Source organism: Acipenser ruthenus, chromosome 7, assembly GCF_902713425.1.
Source record: "Acipenser ruthenus chromosome 7, fAciRut3.2 maternal haplotype, whole genome shotgun sequence".
Classification (NCBI taxonomy): Eukaryota; Metazoa; Chordata; class Actinopteri; order Acipenseriformes; family Acipenseridae; genus Acipenser; species Acipenser ruthenus.
The window spans coordinates 65,321,208-65,341,724 of NC_081195.1; the positions used below are offsets into that span (position 1 = coordinate 65,321,208).

At 38.2% G+C, this 20,517-nt stretch overlaps 2 protein-coding genes across 2 annotated transcripts in view; one reads left to right on the forward strand and one right to left on the reverse strand.

The window, feature by feature from the left end:
* LOC117415631 (palmitoyltransferase ZDHHC17-like) overlaps positions 1–8,362 on the reverse strand; it is a 30,560-nt gene extending 22,198 nt beyond the window's left edge. Inside the window, exons 1-2 of the mRNA XM_059027620.1 lie at positions 8,179–8,362; positions 4,080–4,183 (exon numbers count right to left, since the gene is read on the reverse strand). Of these exons, the coding sequence (XP_058883603.1) occupies positions 4,080–4,142 (63 nt within the window). The 5' untranslated portion in view covers positions 4,143–4,183; positions 8,179–8,362. The remainder of the gene's footprint in view (positions 1–4,079; positions 4,184–8,178) is intronic.
* A 36-nt stretch (positions 8,363–8,398) lies between these two features.
* Positions 8,399–20,517, forward strand: part of LOC117414818 (oxysterol-binding protein-related protein 8-like) — a 96,802-nt gene continuing 84,683 nt past the window's right edge. Inside the window, exon 1 of the mRNA XM_034024625.3 lies at positions 8,399–8,810. The gene's annotated coding sequence lies outside the window, so the exon portion shown is untranslated. The remainder of the gene's footprint in view (positions 8,811–20,517) is intronic.

Below are 20,517 nucleotides of genomic sequence, written 5' to 3' on the forward strand. Positions count from 1 at the left end.
CTTGTGAGTTATAATTGACTCATATTTCAAATGATGCATTTAACATTTATACAGAATGTGATTTCACTGTTTTTCTTTTCATTTATAAATACAAAAAAAAGTAAAAAATACTTCTCTTGCGCATGTCATAAATTATTAATATAACTGCGACTAAGGTCCTCTCAAATGACTTTTATTTAATTGGCATAGCCAATTAATTGGGACTGAGGCGTCCCCGACTGTAATGGGTATGGGGGGTGGATGTTTAAGTAATTAGTTGATTACAAAATGAATGCCTCTCTTTTTGTTTGTTTATTTAGGCCTAAAGTACAGAGTGTCTCCTACAGTAAGTCAGGCATAATTGTTAATACTGGCTGTTGACTCTTTTTGTGAAATGTCTTTAAGCAAAGAGGAAGGCACTTTGGTCATTCTGATGTGTGGTGCCGATAGTCAATGGGGTGCGGCTGCCAGACTTATCAGAGAACTGTGAAGCCTGATTTATGGGACTTCCGTATTCTAGCCTGAGGAACTCAGGAGTAAGAAACTGCTTGTTCATGAACACTGTCCTGGCAGCACAACCCCCACATACAGTAGAATAAGGAATAAGAAAACAAACAATCAGCTTTTAGGTAGAAACACAGGATTTTATTTTCATGACCTGATATAAGATAGTAATGTATATACAGTAATGCTGCTAGATATATAGTCCGATAGGTGTGTTACTAGATTTAATTCCTTTTTATACTAAGGAAATAGAAACATACCGGACACATTTAACTGAGAGATTAATGCCTGGATTTTTGCATTACTGAGCATTTCTTCCCCATTGACATTTTCTCATCCTCTAGGCGACAGATGTCTGCAAAGAATTTAACACAGCTCTGGGATAAACAGACTAGATCCAGATGTTTGGCATAGTTATTCTGGTACCAAGAAATATCTGTTCTTTTAGAGATGAAAGCTAAAGCATCACAGATTAAAACAGCCAACAACTGTGCAAAGGTGCTTGCTACAGTATGCTTAAATTGCAGTGTAGGTATTTTTTTTTATTTTTTTTATCGTAGTTAAAGCCACATGGACTTTTATTATCGCTGAATATAACAATGTCGTAATTTTTCCAAACAGTGGATTTAGACATACTCTTTCCAGCAACAGAACGTTCCACTGCTACACATTCTCCTGTTGATAGCCTTTTTTAAATATTTTTACACAATTAGCCTATATACAGATGAACCCGCTTTATAGCATGATTGCCATGCAGGCACAATTCGTGATATAAAGAGGGTCTTGATATAAACAGAGTTTCACGTTTGCCTAGGACAGCACATTACGAGTGCGAGAAAAAAAAACAACTAAGAAACCTAACAGTGAATTAAAGAGCAGTGTTTTAATACTGTACATTTAGTCATTCTTTACATTTAAACAAAGGCATATAGTTTACTACAGGACAAATACGTTTTGTATCATTAACTGGAACGAAACAGTTTGTGTATCGCAATCATCCCTTTAGAAGTAAAATTAAAACAAAGATAGACTGTAGGACATTTATTTTTGTTTGCCCTTTGTTATCAGATGGTATACTGAAACACTAGCCTACAGAGTTCTCTTGTTTAAATGGGACTGTGACACATACTGCACCTGGTCATGCCACATGGTAAAAAACTAGGCTTTATAAAACAAGTTAGCTGATGGTAGAAACTTGCAACACAACTGCTTTCAATAGGGTTTCTGGACCCTTGACTTTCTACAAAGTTAATGTATCAAGAGTTGTAGAACAAGCCTGGGATGTTCCAATCCTTGTAGTAGTTGTGCTTTTAACTGTACTGTGCCTAATCAATTAGTGTCTGTAGGGAACTCCTAAGAGAACGATTGCAGGGTTTAAAAAAAAAACAAACACACACTTCTGAGTGAATAAGCAAGAAAAGAAATGCAATTTAATCACTAACTCCATATATCTAACACTTGAGTGAATTCACTTCTCCGCTGTCTGTAATGATCCAATTTGCTCTTCAGCCCTGCAGTCTTATTTGTAAGCCATGACTTAAAACACCTGAAAAAAAGAGGTCTGAAAAAAACCATCAGGTTTATACATTTTAATAGAGACCCTGTTCTGTTTTCATGACCCTTCATCATTGCTTGGAACGTGATAATTAATGAAAAGAGTTTAAACAGAATGGAACACCCTTTTGCTTGTGGGTAATGGGTTTGATTGCTTTTTAGACCTACTGATTTTTGGGGTGGCAGTCCCTGAGGGGACAGGTCATAATGAGGTCATGCAGTTCCACAATTCATATAAAAAGATACAACAGGTAATGCAGCAAGAAGTGGACCTGCACTGACAGGAAAGAGTGACGGTTTACACTATTGTGTTGTTGTTTATACAGACTTCAGATCTGGTATACAAAATGACATGCATTCAATGTAAAAATAAATGTAACCATGGCTTGCGAATCCACAATTGTAGGCCCTATTAGCTTTCCCATGGCATTGACTGTGTCTGCATTAGAGCTCTAGTGACTCACAATCTTCAAGAGTCTTCATAAAACACTCAACACTACTTTTATATTGAAGCACTGCTCTCTTCAACCTTCAATGGTGTTCTGTTATTCATTACTCCTGAAACTCCCCTTAACAATGGCACAAAATAAAATGTAATTATATATATCTATATCTATATCTATATATATCTATATCTATCTATATCTATATCTATATATATATAAATGTGATGTGCCTGGCAGTTATACATACATACATACCAGAAGTTACTGGCTATCTTTGTTCCTATAGATTGGTTTGCTACATAACTGTAGAAATGAAACTTGATAGGGTTCATTATCTGATTGTGACAGAACAATCATGCCTCTAATGTACTGCCAGATAAGACTACAGCTATGACTTATTCAAATAAATACAATTTAAAAAAAAAAATGTATTAGTTAAAACATATTTGAATTCATAGATCTGCAAGGTTTAATTACATAGCACAAATATTTATAGCCAGACGGTTTAAAGGAAATCTATACTATCAGCATAGTGGTTCTAGTAATAGTTACAGACCTTCGGTTTAATCCCAGAGTAAATATGACTTATTTCAAATCATGCTGATAAAGCATATTCTTTCATTTGACTTATCTGAGATTTGTTTTCACATTTTCTGTCATATATAATATGGTACTACAAAGACAATGTATTTTTTGTTTCTTCCTTCTGGCACCCCGTGTATATTTAGAAAATAATCCCATAAGGGGAGGGGGAGGGGAGGGATAAAAACAAAACAGAAATCCGACATTTGCTATTTGACAGGTAAGAACATATTGTTGTGCAATTCGAAAGTTTGCCTCATACTCCTACAGTTCAGGACAATGTTTATACCGATTAGCAAGTCAAAACAGCTTGACAGCAGATTGGAGAAGACGTATTTAACATCCATTCTTGTTTACACCACAGAGCCGCTTGACCACAGAGACTATGCTGCTAAGAAAGAACGAAAACTGTTATATTCTGTAAAAAATACGGGATACGCGATAATATCACAAAATAACGCCGTGGTTATTTTATCAGAGCTCAGAAAATGTCACTGGAAATATGTGCAAAACCCGCACGGAGGTCGTTATTTCTGTAAACAGGCCACTCCTGTGAAATGCATCGGCCCAGCCTCAGTCCTGCTGATGTTGCCTGGCTTTTTTCCTTCAATGAGGATCTTCTATTCTGCAGCAGCATACTGTACTAGCCCCCCACTGCAGGTCTGCAAAATGCAAGGCTCAGCGCAGGGCATACCTTAGTTAAATAATACGCGTAATTAAAATAAAAAACGGCGTTAAATATTATTTTAAATAACATTTTTCGTGCCGTTTAATGGAACATGTTATTAAATTACTCCTGCCTTTCACAATAATTACACGTCTCCGACAACCTGACAGATGCTTCTCAGAGCTTGCCATCCCCCCTTCCTGGTGCTACTGTACGGGGGGTAACCCGTCACTGTCCCACACGTACCGTTAACCTTGTGCCGCTATTATTTTGGCTGTGTTTGTAAGATTTATTTTACGTTGTGTTTTTTTGTTTTTTTTTAGAAGCACGATGACTGACAAACTCACCTCTGGATGGAGAATCGGGACGCAGCCAGCTTCTTTCTCATATTCATCCATAGCTTCCGCCATCTTGGTGTTAAACCTCGTGGGGCATTCTGGGAATCACCATTCTAGCACCAAAGAGAGGGAGGGAGCGCGCGCGAGAGAGAGGAACAAGTTTATTTTTGTCAATATGTATCTATGTATCTTACAGTAGTGGACTTACATTAAGACTTAATCAGCAGTTTAAGCTAGGCAATGGTTGCAACCTGTTTTTTTTGTTTGTTTTTTTTTTTAAATCTTTAAATGCCCCACTACTCCACACTGCTTAGTTATAGTTTATAGTTTTATTCCTATTTATTCAGGTTGAGCTCCTCATCTGTTGCTTTTATTTGCTTTAAATTTTAAAATGTTGTTTTCTCTTGCTGTTTTTATTGTTTATATTGTTTTTATTGTACTAGATGTACTCCCGAATGCCCTTTTTCTTGTTAAAAGCGCCTTGGGGTGGCTTGCAATGAAAGGTGCTTTATAAATACAATTTGATTTGATTTGATACATATAGATGAGTTGTTAGAGGCAGTGTGGTCCAGTAGTTAAAGTCCAGGGCTTGTAACCAGAAAGTCCCCGGTTCAAATCCCACCTCTGCCACTGACTCACTGCGTGACCCTAAGCAAGTCACTTAACATCCTTGTGCTCCACCCTGCAGATGAGATGTTAAATCAATGTCCTATTGTAAGTGACTGCATATAATGCACAGGTCACAGCCTACCACAGGAAATCAATTTGTGATGGTGGTCCACTATGAAAGGCGCTATATAATGATATTATTAATAAATGGATTTTGAGTAAATGTACTCACTTGTTTTGTCCCATTTAAGTAGTTTTACATAAAATGCAATTAACATTTTTAGACCCAGACTTTTTATTTAACAATCACTTGCTAAGTTACCAAGTTTTGAAAATATGCTGCTTTTTGGTCCATATTTGCAGATGGAATGCATACAATAAATAGGCATGTTGTGTACTACCAACAGATGGCGCTACAATGTCGTACATTGCATTTCCCACCTGCTCCCCCTCAGGCCAGTCACATCAAGTTCTATCAATGGCCAGTGCTGCACTTGCCTGTCACAGTGCATCACTTCAGAAAGAAGTATCTGGGCCCCAGAACACTTTATCTACACAGACAGACAAGATATATTTGCAATCTTAAAACACTGGTAAATCTTTTAAATGGGAGAAGACATATTTGGCTTGCTAAGAAACTTTAAAGTTAGACAGCATTATCTGAGATATGAAGTCTGATGGTTGTATATCATAGTATACAGTTCAGCACAATTAACAGCCAATGCAGTTAGCTTTGATTCAATAGCCACACCAAGCAAGAAATAATGGCACACTAATTTAAAGGGGTTTATTATGGTATTTAAAATATTCCAATTGCAGCCATGTAATTAAACTGTCAGTCGAGACACAATGTAATGTCAGAATATAGTATCATCATAAGAGCATAAGAGCCGCCTTTGGTTTCAGACACCCTGCATTTTCTAATTTGAAAATGACCCTTTTCCTAGTTTACTTCCTGTTTATGGTTCATATTTAGCGATTTAATTGTGCAGTGAGAGATTATTTGATCTAGAATCAAATACAACAATAATAAACATACTTATTTATAGGGAGGGGCATTTCTTTATTATTAAAATGTTTAATTAATGGTTAACAGGAGGGATAGAGTCACTCTTTAAAGCTAAGTAAGTGATTCATATCTGTAGACTAATTTAAGGTGGTTGTGGGTTAATGATAGGTATGCATCTATAATTGTATATCCTTTATGTTGGTAAATCAATGTTTCTGCTCTCATCTACAAAGATAAGGACTTAAAAAGCATTAAGGTTGAGGTTCTAATTTTATAATATTTACATAAACCAGCATTGCCTTCTCCTGGAGCACCATTCACACCAATTCTAAGAGTGCATCTGAGGGGTGAATTCAAATAGAATGCAAGTCTATTGAAAATGCTGAGGCACGGATTTCCAAAGCAATAGGGGCTTTGGTTGCTCCTTGTCGTTATTGCATCTAATGCTGGTAATGTTTGTTTGCCATATTGTGTGTGTGTGGGGGGGGGGGGGGGGGGGGGGGTTGGGGTAGGATAATATAAATATTTTTATGACCATATGTGCTAACGTTTAATTAGCCTAGCACCCCCAGATTGCATTTAACTTGCCTTAACTAACACCAAGAAACTGCCAGGCACCCAATCATGGTCTTCACATGGCAACTGGGTCTAACCCACAGTGTTGTTAGAACACATCGCTGGAGCAAAGGGACTCTGTTGTTATTTCTCTTGGGTCAGAGAGTCTGGCACATCTTATTGCTGTTGCCTTCTGAGCCCTTCACTTATTTGGCCAGTGAACAGGTAACTCTTAATGTTTAAAAGAACAAAACCTTAAACAATGTTAATGTTTTATATTTTCAACTATTTCTGTAACAAACAATAACTTTTAACAATAACTTTTTGTACAATTTTCCAAAGGCCAGTATTTACTGTATATATAAAACTAATACAAGTAACTAAAACATAACAAAGTCTGGAATATATTGTATAAACTATATTTATTTCTTAAATCCATTAAAAAAACAAAAAAAAAGAATTCTTGAAATTATCTAAAAATTTGTGAATAGGACCCAATATGCATTTTACATAAATGATGTCTGCTGAAATGCAAGGGCGTTCTTCTCAAAAGACTGCAATACGATCTTTAAAGTCCATATTTTGGCCCCTCCTAATGAGCCAGTGCTAATGCTTCCTGCTGCATATCTTGAGAGTGCTTCAGACATCTGTAATTACATTACACATAAATGTGAGATTTGTTTTGTGAAGTCAACAGATGTTTTTTCTCCCTTTCAAAAAATAGGAGTTAATCAAAGACTGGAGTGCATGAAAACATGGACCATGCTGTGTAGTCAGGGTTTCCCATCGACTTAAATACAAGGTCCAGACCTGCTTAGCTTGTGTTATCTGATGAGACTGGACTCGAAGGTAATATTACAGGACTGAAGGTGTCTATACAGTGAACATTGTGGATTTTATAATACGAATCAGTATTATAATTACATTATTATTTATGAGTGTACAGTTCATATATACATAAACAACTGCACACCTGAAAACGTTCACTCTTATTTATTCTAAATAACCAAGCAATAATCACAGGTACAAATACAGAAACATACTACAGAGCTTTTATTGTTTTTCAACAAATGGGGTCACCAGAAATGGTTGAAAATACAAGAATAATGACAGAATGACAAATGATGCGTAGTTGAACTGTAATCAATCAATTATATGGTATAATTACAATTGCAATTACATTGCAATTCATTACAAGTTGCACAAATCCAGTTCCATTGCAATTCATTACAAGTTGCACAAATCCAGTTCCATTGCAATTCATTACAAGTTGCGCAATTCCAATTCCATTGCAATTCATTACAAGTTGCGCAATTCCAATTCCATTGCAATTCATTACAAGTCGCACAGTTCCAGTTACAATTGATCCCTGGTTTGGAAAGGGGTTCATTTGATTAATTTATTCAGGATAAACCACCGATTCCTTTTAGCATTTTAATGCATCAGGGATTCACCCTGAAATTGCACCAACCACCAATCTGTATTTATTGTGCCCTAGAAAAAAAAAGCGGTGGATGCAATTCAGGGTATTTCATAGCTCTGTAAAATGTTCTGAACAAGCCAGCACTGGCTTATCCAATCGGGTACAGGCTCACCAAATCAAACCCACGAGTACCAGCATGTGTCTGCCATTTAGAAATAATAACTGGGGGTGACAATTACGATTTCAAATTTTCAAGGCAAACAAAGCAACATAATGTAATGTATCTCAATATACGCCGCATTTTCGCCCAAGGTCATTATATGCCATACGTAATTTGGTTGTCCAAATTATAGTTAAACAAAACAAAAATAAAGAAGTTAATTTGTCAAAGTAAAAGAGATAGACGTATAATGTCTCACACACATTACCGTTTCGCAAAACACATTCATTACCAGTATGTACAAAATGTTTGTTTTTCTCAAAATACCACTGATTTGAAAAATAGGTCATACCTTGAAATACTGCCAGGGGGCGCACGGAACCTATGTTTGTTAGTGGCTGGATTTCACAAAGATTTGCCGGAGTTTTTTGTGTACACAGAACTGCTAAAATCCACGTTTTGGAAACAGACTGGCCTCTTTTGAGATTGTATGACACATTCAATATGTAACATATCCAAATTTAAGTCTGTTCGTCCACAGGCGGGGCTCAATTCATGCTATTTTATTTACAGTTCCAGCACTTTTCAAGATAATGAATACTGCCAGACTCGACAAATCAATCCATGATCTCTGCCAGGCTAGTCCAGGCAATCTAATCAACCTTTGAGGAGCTTAGGTTTGCATTAGGAAGAGGCGATAGAGAAACAGCTGATCACAAATCTGCAAAGAGAAAGGGTGAAACGCTGAGCACAATTGCAAATTAAGCAGTTGATAAGGAACGAAGACATATGCTTGCTTGAAGTTTTAAAATTAAACCTAGCATTTTCGATACTGTCCTCTGGAACAGAAAACTCACAGCACACAGATCCTGATGCAGAAACTAGTGAAACTTTATGATCATCTGCAGTTTCAGTAAAGATTCAGAACCACATTGTGCCAGTTACATTAAGGCCGTTTACATCTGAAGATTTACCCTTTGAAAGGTAAGCTGAAGTGTTGCATTGATAGGAGGGTGTTTATGTACAGTACTCAGTGACTACAAACAGTCTGTACTATTATTGGACTGTACGTACTATCATTGCACTCATGTTTTCAATCTGTTATGACATGTTAGGATTTGATTTACAGTATTACAAAAAATAGTATATAATATATTTCCATTGTTTGATGTTGTGAATATTATTTATTTGTAGATTTAAAAAAAAACGATATTTTTACGAATTTGACAGGTTTTTAGGCAACATTCTCGTCGATCACGAATTAATCAAGCTGTCATCTTTTATACACTGCCTTGTTTATATACTGTATTAAAAATACTTTGCTCTTAAAAATAATTAATGAACAAAAACACAACCGTTTTGAATGTTCACATGTGGTTGTGACCGATGAAATACTGATTAATAAAATCGAGTCTCGGCAGAAGGGGGGGGGGGGGGGGGGGGGCAGTAAAATAAAAATACAAAAATTGCGTGAACGTGGCTAATGACCACTCTCATTAATCAATGTGGTGACATTCTCCGTCTCTAAATCAACTGACCAATTCATGCAGTGTCTTCTTGAATACAGCTGTTTTAAATAATCCATTACAGTTTTAAGAAAGTGTGATGTGCCAACTCGATTGATAATGAACTAGGCTAGGTCTTTACGTTGATCGCCGTGCCTCGTATGACATGCACTGTGTGATGTTAGGTCCCATGCCATGTGTCTTGGGTTCCTTCACAAGAAAATGCGTTAAGATGCTATGGGAATGTGTATTGTTTTGGTGTATGGTTCATTTAGAATTCCCATAGGAAATATTATTATTATTATTATTTATTTCTTAGCAGACGCCCTTATCCAGGGCGACTTACAATTGTTACAAGATATCACATTATACATCATTTCACATTATACAGATATCACATTATTTTACATACAATTACCCATTTATACAGTTGGGTTTTTACTGGAGCAATCTAGGTAAAGTACCTTGCTCAAGGGTACAGCAGCAGTGTCCCCCACTGGGGATTGAACCCACGACCCTCCGGTCAAGAGTTCAGAGCCCTAACCACTACTCCACACTGCTATACAAGCTTTCATATGATGTCTAGTCTTTCTGTTGTAGTACTTAACCAAAATACCACATCATTCTACAAGGCCTTTCTGGAAGCTTCTTTCTAAGATTTGTTATGGAAACTGTATAGGTCATTGACAGAGCAAACAGTAGAGAAAGCAGCTGCGTAAACTTAAGTTTTGGTATTTTCTCTATTTATAAATAGTTTGACATTGTAACAGCTGTACATTGCACAGTACAGTGCTGTACGTCTTACCGTTGTGTTAACGTTTAGCAGTTAACATGTTAAAGTTGCCAAACACCTTTTTTTCCTTATATATGATTCACAATTGTGCAGTTTTTTTGTCAAGCATCCCAGGTCCACTAAAGCGAAACAATGGCTGCCGTTTACTTACCGTCAGTCAGGTTTCAATTTTCATTTTTCTCCTTGTAGATAGGAGCGGTGACTTAGTGTTGTGCAATATGACTCTGTCATTGAAAGCTTTCATCGGTTTAGAGTAGACTTTTCTTACCTTTTGAACGTTTACTACAGCTTCATTCGGGTTGCTGGCTGAACATACTGTACATGGTGGCTGTTAATCTGTGAGATTAGTGAAACGGGTAAATGAGACGGGTCTGCCCTGTAACTGTAAATGCTACACATTGAATGCTTTAATTGTGAAACCCTCAACAAGAATCTTTGGCTATGCAAAGCTATTTTCGCATGGAAATGGGAATCTAGTAGGCTTTGTTAAATTAGTCAGTCGAGTGCATTGCCATGTACTGCCGCTTAATTTAAACTGAACAAAATAATTTAATCCACAGTGCTCGCAGCTCATTAAAGTTACTTAAATGATAACGTAAGATGACGTAAAGCAGTTTTACAAACTTTCTAATAAACAGTCATTTCTGCTCTGCTAAATGTGTTGCATTGTATGTACAGTATGTATTAATTCTTTCCATTTCAGCTGTACTTAATGAATTCGTACAGTTACTGGAAGTTCAGGAGCTGTAAATCAGTTTACAACTTTCTGAAAATTGGTCTACTATGGAATAATATGAGTTATACTCATAACAAAATTAAAAAAAAAAAGAATCAATGTATTTCATTGACGTAAGAGTTCTAGCAACACTCTTTGGTCGATTTAAGATGGAATGACCCCCTGGAACCTGCAGGGGCACGAAATCAAAAATTGATCTTCAGAATGTCTCAAAGCATCATCAGGAGCTGTCCTGGATACAGAAGCATTAACCGAGCGCCTAACATGGTCTCTCTATCAAAATCTGCCGGATCTGCAGTCTTGCCCATCCTCATTGAAACGTACTGCAGCTTTCAGAGATTCCATTTATATTTCACAGTATTCATTCATCTTTACACAAAAGAACCTGCTACACGCTGCAGATGTTTCCAATTTCATGCCCAGCCCTTGAATTTCAGTTATTTGACGTCACTGTTTAATTAGTATTACCGACAGACTCTAGATGCCGACAGAAAGTAAACGTATTTACTGTATGCATATGTTTTAAAATATATAATTTAAATGCATTGAATAATGAATAATAACACCCCACGAAACCTGTCATATTAATATTAAAAAACCAGCTGGGACTGTTCAGCAGCACATCACCATACTGACAGCGATGGAAGCGCATTCAGCAGAAAAAAACTGATTTATTTGCCCATGGTTAATCACTGTTTGATCGTTCGGCTACTGGAAAGGATTGAAGGCGGTTCTTCTTGAACCGGGGACCTCTTGGTTACAAGCCTGTTTCTTTAACCACTGGACCACACAGCCAATAAAACAACAGACCCTGTTGACCTATTGAATATTCATATATTTTTATTTCGTAGATTTTATATATCTTATTGTGTGGTACAATTAGCATACATAACATAATTTGTAAAAATAAATAAATAAATAAATAAATAAATAAATAAATAAATAAAATTGAATAAATAAATTACTTGTAGGTCAGTTATGCTGTTTTTGTTGCATGATGCAGTACTGTTATCCTAACTCAGGATGTATATCATGACCTTTTAAACATCAATAGATTCGGTGCTGGGCTGGGCTACCTGATAGTCGTATTGTGTAATGGACAATATGAGAAGATGTTATCGGAAGCAGTGGCTGGGTTAGAGGCTTACCCTTGGTGCTAAATACGTTCTGCTGAGGTTTCTCTTGTGCTAATGTTTTCCTATTGTGAAAGGTTAATCTGGATCAATAGTGGCCAATAACTGCAATTAATTTTGTTTTCCTTTAGGTTCGTGGCCAAGAGATAAGAATTGTTATCCCGAAATGAAATTACGCTTTATCTTATTTGTACAAGAAAGAACTCCCAGCAATGCATTATTTAGTCCTAATAAGGGCAGCAGTGTGGCGTAGTGGTTAGGGCTCTGGACTCTTGACCGGAGGGTCGTGGGTTCAATTCCTGGTGGGGGACACTGCTGCTGTACTCTAGAGCAAGGTACTTTACCTAAATTGCTCCAGTAAAAACCCAACTGTATAAATGGGTAATTGTATGTAAAAATAATGTGTAAAAAAAAAAAAAAAAAAAAATGAATGCAATTGTGTGTAAAAATAATGTGATATCTTGTAACAATTGTAAGTCGCCCTGGATAAGGGCATCTAATAATAATAATAATAATAGTAACACCTGCTAGATCTGAATTGTTATTAAGGGAGTGACGTCCTCTGTATTCTTTACAAACAATCAGACAAAAACCAGTCAAGTGTTTGAGGTGGCTGTTCTTGGTTAAGATTGTGTTCGATGGACAGGATGGTGAAGGAGCTGTTCGCCTGCATTTTGCCATGACTTAAAGGTTAGATCTTCCCAGCCAATCCCGTGCTCCGAGCAAACATTAATACAGATTGCATGTTTCCACTCTGTAGTTTTCCATCACAGATCTTTTACATTTTTATAGAAAGCCTTTGATGGAAACTGATCTACGGTACATACAAGTACTGCAGCTGCTCCTTGGAGGTCAGCTTCCATCTACAGTACAACACGTTTGAGGAGTGATTTGCCTGTCAGATGCTGGTTCATAGGCTCCTGAGGCTTAACAAACTGAAAGAATTTCCTTTGGGTGTGCTCAGTGTTATTTGCAGTATTTGTGCCACGCCTCTCCTAATAAAGGAGATGCTTTGGAGTGTGGCTAATAAAATGAGGCCTCGCCATCATCCCTTTGTGGAAACCCACCCTGCCTAACTCCCAGTCGGTGTAGTGTGATCAGTACCTCAATCTTGGGGTATTGTGTGTATCGATTGATTCCTTTCCGATGCCATCTTTTCCCAATCAGTCACCGGTCACTTCCGACCACTTGTACAGTAGATCGATCAGGAGTTGTCTTGGGGGAGGCTTGTCTTTCTTTGAGTGCCTATAATTTTTCTCAGTCTTGCAGTTTGTGATAAGTAATATCTGTTTCCATCAATTTTACAACCCAGGTAACCGTGCCATGCAAAGATAAGGCCCGAATGATTATGTACTTACTTTGTTTGCTAAAAGGTCCCATAGAGCCGGTCACACCCCACACCGCTGTATATTATCTCAGTGCACGGTTAACTATCTACTGCATCTCAGCATATTACTTCCCTAAGCACAGTCAGTAGTACTATATATAGTATCGGGTTACTGGTGTGTTGATAAGGGTGCTTTGTTGTATGATAATGTTGAATTATAGCCCTCTCTCTACTGGTACAGTAAGAGCAGTTCACGTATGATTTGTTTGTACTGGTTACTGGATAGGGTTAGAGTTGTTTTCACTTCTGCTTTAGTTATGATATTGAAAGGTACCTTTGGACATGATTGACTCTCCATTGTTATTTTTACCAAAAGTTGTAAGTGTCTTGTATTTACCTCGGAGCATCTGAGTTGAAAGGCAAAAGCAAAGCAACCTCATAGTGCCCTTTAGAGTAGCCCTTTTCATTATTCATTCAAAAGCTTTAAGAAAACTGATGCACAGCACAATTAAACAAACACATTCGTTTTGAATGTGGCTACTGTACTTTCAAGCTGTTAATTGTCGGATAAGGAAAAAAGTACTACTTGTCTCTAGCTCGTGAAAAAAAAAAAATGTTGTATGTTTCTGGGGATGCTGGACGGGAGGCAGGTGCATTGGTCCATCTGGGTGATAATGAATGAATGCATGGCTGATTTTCTTTGTTAAGAACTTTGTGTGCCCACTGTACCACTTAGACAGCTTAGACACAGCTGGTGCCAGACACATAATTTCATACCTGAATGACTTGCAGGAAACTTTTGGATTTAATACGAATGTCCAGTCAAGCTTGAAGACTGCACTGTACTTTATTGCTTTGAGGACGCCAGCGTTTTTAATAGTTTTATACTGTTGCCTTCAGAAATTCTGTAATTCCCTTGAGATGTGCAATCCTGAATCCCAAGGGGAAAAAGAAAACTGGCAAAACCCCTTCCCACCAGTGTAGCATTCACATACAGACGTGCTCAAATTTGTTGGTACCCCTCCACAAAAAACGAAGAATGCACAATTTTCTCTGAAATAACTTGAAACTGACAAAAGTAATTGGCATCCACCATTGTTTATTCCATATTTAATAGAAATATAATATTCAACATAATATTGTAAATAATTAAACAAATGAAAATGGCATGGACAAAAATGATGGGACCGCTAACCTAATATTTTGTTGCACAACCTTTAGAGGCAATCACTGCAATCAAACGTTTTCTGTAGCTCTCAATGAGACTTCTGCACCTGTTAACAGGTAGTTTGGCCCACTCTTCCTGAGCAAACTTCTCCAGCTGTCTCAGGTTTGATGGGTGCCTTCTCCAGACTGCAAGTTTCAGCTCTTTCCATAGATGTTCGATAGGATTCAGATCAGGACTCATAGAAGGCCACTTCAGAATAGTCAAATGTTTTGTTCTTATCCATTCTTGGGTGCTTTTAGCTGTGTGTTTTGGGTCATTATCCTGTTGGAGGACCCATGACCTGTGACTGAGACAGAGCTTTCTGACACTGGGCAGTACGTTTCGCTCCAGAATGCCTTGATAGTCTTGAGATTTCATTGTGCCCTGCACAGATTCAAGGCACCCTGTGCCAGGCGCAACAAAGCAGCCCCAAAACATAACCGAGCCTCCTCCATGTTTCACTATAGGTATGGTGTTCTTTTCTTTGAAAGCTTCATTTTTTCGTCTGTGAACATAAGCTGATGTGACTTGCCAAAAAGCTCCAGTTTTGACTCATCTGTCCAAAGGACATTCTCCCAGAAGGATTGTGGCTTGTCAATATGCATTTTAGCAAATTCCAGTCTGGCTTTTTTATGTTTTTCTGTCAAAAGTGGAGTCCTCCTGGGTCTTCTTCCATGGAGCCCACTTTCGCTCAAAAAGCGACGGATGGTGCGATCAGAAACTGACATACCTTCACCTTGGAGTTCAGCTTGTATCTCTTTGGCAGTTATCCTTGGTTCTTTTTCTACCATTTGCACTATCCTTCTGTTCAATCTGGGATCGATTTTCCTCTTGCGGCCGCGCCCAGGAAGGTTGGCTACAGTTCCATGGACCTTAAACTTCTTAATAATATTTGCAACTGTTGTGACAGGAACATCAAGCTGCTTGGAGATGACAAGATTACAAGATTGGAGACATGTGTGATACTAATTAAAGAAACTAATTAGTTTGAAATATCACTATAATCCAATTATTTATTATCTTTTCTAAGGGGTACCAACAAATGTGTCCAGGCCATTTTAGAATATCTTTGTAGAATAAGCAATAATTCATCTCTTTTCACAGCTTCTTTTCTTTATTCTATGACATACCAAAGGCATGCAAGTATACATGATAAAATAGCTTTTAATTTCATCACTTTTCAGGAGGAATGAGGCATTATTTCAATGAGCTGTAAGGGTACCAACAAATTTGAGCACGTCTGTACTTTGGGAGAGCTCTGGCACAGGTGGCTATTTGAACTTTCAGACACTCTGAGCCGGAGAAAATGCTGCTCTTAGTCAGTTTTTTTTAAAGGAGTGATAACCAAGGCTTCAGTTTCTGACTTCATGTTAGTGTGAGTCAGAGATCTCCAAGATACGTGAGATTTGAACTATAATATGCACCCTTCCAATGCAGTGCTCCCCACGCAATCCCCAGCCTTAATCTGCAACTTGGCCAGAAATCAAACCTGAATGACCCACCTAACACAGCATGCATTCCTACAAGCCACTTTTAATATGAAACAACCCTGTATTTCACCAGTGAAACATAAAGTAATGCAAGTATCTGAGGCTCAACCAAGCGGGCAGCACATCCTCCTCCCTTCCATCACTGTCCAGCGCATTCCTTCATATCACACTGCAACCATCTGCTTTGCAGACATCACAGAATCCCACAGCAAGCTGATTTTAACAGTTCCGTAACACTTGCCAAGCAAATTCCCTCAAGAAATATGTTGAACGAATGTCGAATAGGCACAGGTCTTTTCAGGAAGGGTAGTTCAGAAATGCATACCAGAAAACATAGATGCTTCCCACCTGGGGAGGGAAATACAGTGTAGAGGAAATATGTTTTGTGATACTAATACAGGCATTTCCTAAATTATCTCACATAGATGTGCAGTCTTTTATTAACAGTTTAGTGGTAAACAGAACCAACTGTTTACTTGGGGATAGCAAGTTGAAGGAATTCCACAGTAGGGGGATCTGGTTAAGGGAACTACAACGTCAAGGTCAAGAGTGATTTGTTTGGTTTTATATTGGTGTATTTATGAACCAGGCTAGGCTACAGAGATTCCCCCCAATCTCATTTGCGGTTGAATCCCAGTGTCCGACTGCTTCAGTAATAACATCTACTGTGCAGTACTGTTAGATTAACTATCATTCAAAATGACTGTGGCATTAAATCTCAATCGTTTCGACTGTTCTCTGTAAAATGTCAGCCTCAAGCTGTTTACTTTTATTTTTTTATTTTTTATTTTATTTTAAAATTTAGTCGTTGCCAATTATTTTTATTATTTTCTCCCAATTTGGAATGGCCAATTATTTATTACGGTCGGCTCACCGCTACCACCCCTGTGCTGACTCGGGAGGGCGAAGACGAACACACGCTGTCCTCCGAAGCGTGTGCCGTCAAGCCGACCGCTTTTTTTCACACTGCAGACTCACCATGCAGCCACCCAAGAGCTACAGCGTTGGAGGACAACGCAGCTCTCGGGCAGCTACAGGCAAGCCCGCAGGCGCCCGGCCAGACTACAGGGGTCGCTGGTGCGCGGTGAGCCGAGGACACCCTGACCGACCTAACCCTCCCTCCCCCCGGGCGACGCTCAGCCAATTGTGCACCGCCCCTTGGGAGCTCCCGTCCTCGATCGGCAAAGGAATAGCCTGGATTCGAACTCGCGACTTGTAGGCTATAGAGCGCATCCTGCACGCACGTGGAGCGCCTTTACTGGATGCGCCACTCGGGAGCCCTCAAGCTGTTTACTTTTTCATTGTTTCCCTTGAGGTAAAGCGTGGTGTTGTTCTATAAGCGCTGTTTATTTATTAATTTAATATTTTTGCTAGGCATACAAGCAATAAAGCTAATGCCTGTTTTGTTGTACAGGTATTACTGTAACCTTGAAGGAAGAAGAATAAAAAGGAACTAAGTTTTGTATTTTAATGGCTATTCCCTCAGATTATTTCTTTCTTCAAACTTGGTGATTACAGTAGCATCTCCTGATGAGGGAGATTCCACTGCGTATGTGCACAGTGTTGAGCATCCCCAGAGCTTTTGTCTACAGATGGTTTGAATTAAATTTAAACGACAAGACACTTGAAAACCAGTAAAGCAATGAGATTCAGCCACAAGTTAAATAATTTAGTTAAGCACTTATGCAGTACTGTATGTGGTTCTTTTTTTCAGAACTTTTCAAGTTGCCAATGTATCACACAGTCATATTAAATGACTTTGTTCTGTGCTGCTGTGACTCCTGTGCATCAGCAATGTCCAAAAAAACTTTTACTGTACATGAAATGTCTCTTCAGTTTAGCAGGTATTTTCAACATGGGGATATGAAGCAACAGCCTTTTGAAACACAAATCAAACCGCATTGGTTCTGGTTGCTTCTTGAGAAACAAAGCCACATAGTGACATGACCAAACTCTCAGATGAGTCTTTGTTGAGTGGGTTTTTCCTTCTGAATGACACACACTGTGCTATATACTGTGTCAGCCAATCTTCATGGGTCTGCCTGTTTTTTCAGGTAGGTGAAACGCTTGCCTTGCCACTGTCTCTTGCTGAGCTTTCTCTTTGTAATAAATACCAAAATAGCAATTCTGTGGTAGATTAGAAACCGACTGCTCACGCATGGTAATGCTGAAGATTACAGGTTTCTCCTGCGAAGCACAGAACTCAATTCGATTTAGAAGAATCACTCTATAATGGTGCTAGCAATTACATTGAATTGATTACTGCAGTGGAAAGCACTTTCAGATAAAGCACTTTAGTTGTAAGATTTAGTGTGCTTCCTGTCTTTCTCTTTCTTTCATGGAGCTAATTAACAAATGGATCAGAATCAAACTTTCATGCTGTCTCAAAAGGTCTATCATACTAAATGTTATTAACTACCGTAGCGCTACTGTACAGTAAAAACCAACCAGAAGCATGCAACTGTTTTATGAAATACTTTTTTGTTTTTTACTTTACCAAACACTACTTTTCTTTTAAAAGTTGTTGGCGGTGTCATTTCCACGGTTTAGTTTCAATTTAGTTGCCTTTCTCAGTTTAGTTGAAACTCGGTTCTAATTTCTAACTGTCCTTTGGTCCTCCTGTTTTCTGTGGTACTCTTAAAGTTGTGGCTATTGTTCATTGTGTTAACTCCTTTAAAAACTCAATCACGGCCCCCCTAATTCTACTTTGATCTAGGCTATGCTGTACATTCAGTTCACTCCACCTATCTTTGTAGCTCATTCTTCAAGCCCTGGAATGAGTCTGTTTGCTCCTTGTTGGACTCTTGACACTCTCTCCAAGGTCAACATGTCCATGACTCACTTTCCACTGGGTGACTCAACGTGGTTCTGTGTGCTGGTGCATCATCCTCCATAAAAACAGGGCTCTCATGTGGTAGTGGTGAGTGGATCGTACAATGTTACCTGGAAATTTAAAAGTTACACTTTACTTAACAAGAACAGTTGACGGTACTGAAGCTAAACATGGCTGCACTTTTAAGTAGTGACTCACAGCAACCCACAGTCAGGCTGTTGAACTCTGTATTCATCTGAATCGAGTCTTTGTATCCTGATAACATGGGTCACTGTGTCATACAGCCCAAAGGAATGGAAGTTGCAAAACTGTTGTAACAAATATTTGGTCTCATTGTATTACAGAGTAAAACACCTTTTAGTTGTAGATAACAGAATAGTATTGTTGTTGTTGTTGTTGTTGTTGTTGTTGTTGTTGTTGTTGTTGTTATTATTATTGGGTTTTACAGGTTATGTTGATGAGTGCTTCCCTCGGTCGTGAAGAGTATTTGGCCATTAAGTTTAAACCAGCTACATTGCAGTCCACAAATTTACATTTGCATGTCTGGGTGTAGAAGGAAGGAATTAGCAACCAGTAATTGTGTTTTTCTTCCTTTTGAAAGGAGAAAAGTTTCTGGAGCTGAGAAATGGGATCAGACCTGTCCTAGAATATTTAGGATGGCTCATATCTTGTCAGCTTGCTGGCATTCATCTTAAATGCTCCTGGCATTATACAGCAAGTCTCTCTAAATGTACCGACAAAGTCTTCTCAGGAAAGAAGTGATCCACATTTTCAAAAGCTTGCAGTATGGAGGGTTGTATGCTTTGCATATTGGTTACTCTGCTCTACTGACCAGACTGCCTTAAGTATTTAGTGTGAGTGGTGAGCAGTAACATTGTTTATCAGTGGAACTGTTTGTAATACATAACCTTATCCATGCTTAGCCTCTATCTACGAAGTGTTTGATACATTGACATGCGACACTGGTTTTATCCATACTGTGTAAGTCACCTACTTAGAAGACTTTGATACAGTAACTCAAGAAGCCATGGAACTTGCACTGACCGCTTCTGTTGTCATAAAATTGGCAAAGAGTTTAAACTTGCAGAAACTGATAAGATGTGCTCAAATCAGCATTGCATTTATTTTTTTTACCAGAAACAATTCGTATCATTGGAGGAGTCAGCAATGCTGCGTGAAAGCAAATAATCTTAGTACTGTAGTGTCTGCAGTTGACATTATTTAATTTGTCGTTTAAAAAAATAAAAAAAAAAATAATAAAAAAATATATATATATATATAGTTGCAGTGCATTGTATTTTCTGTCAATGTGTTCTTTTTTTATACTCAGGTTTTTCTGTCAGTGTGTTCTTTTTTATATGAGCCTACAAATGTTGAATTTCCAGGAAACACTGCATGGCTCCATCCATGTCCAAACAGGTGTATTTTGAGCCACAAAAAACAAATGCAACATAATCAAAATTGAATTAAACATTGAGCAGTGGATGACCTCTTGCCAAGACCAGCCCGCCTCCTGTCAAACACCAAGTTGGAGATCTGCTCCGGGTGGGTCCAGATTGAAAGTTGTGTTGTGAGAGGAAAGTGGCTTTTTAATTGAAATTGACATGGTTTGAAGTGCTGTCGCTTTGAGCTTCTACTGCATTACAGCTTGTGGGCAGACAAATATT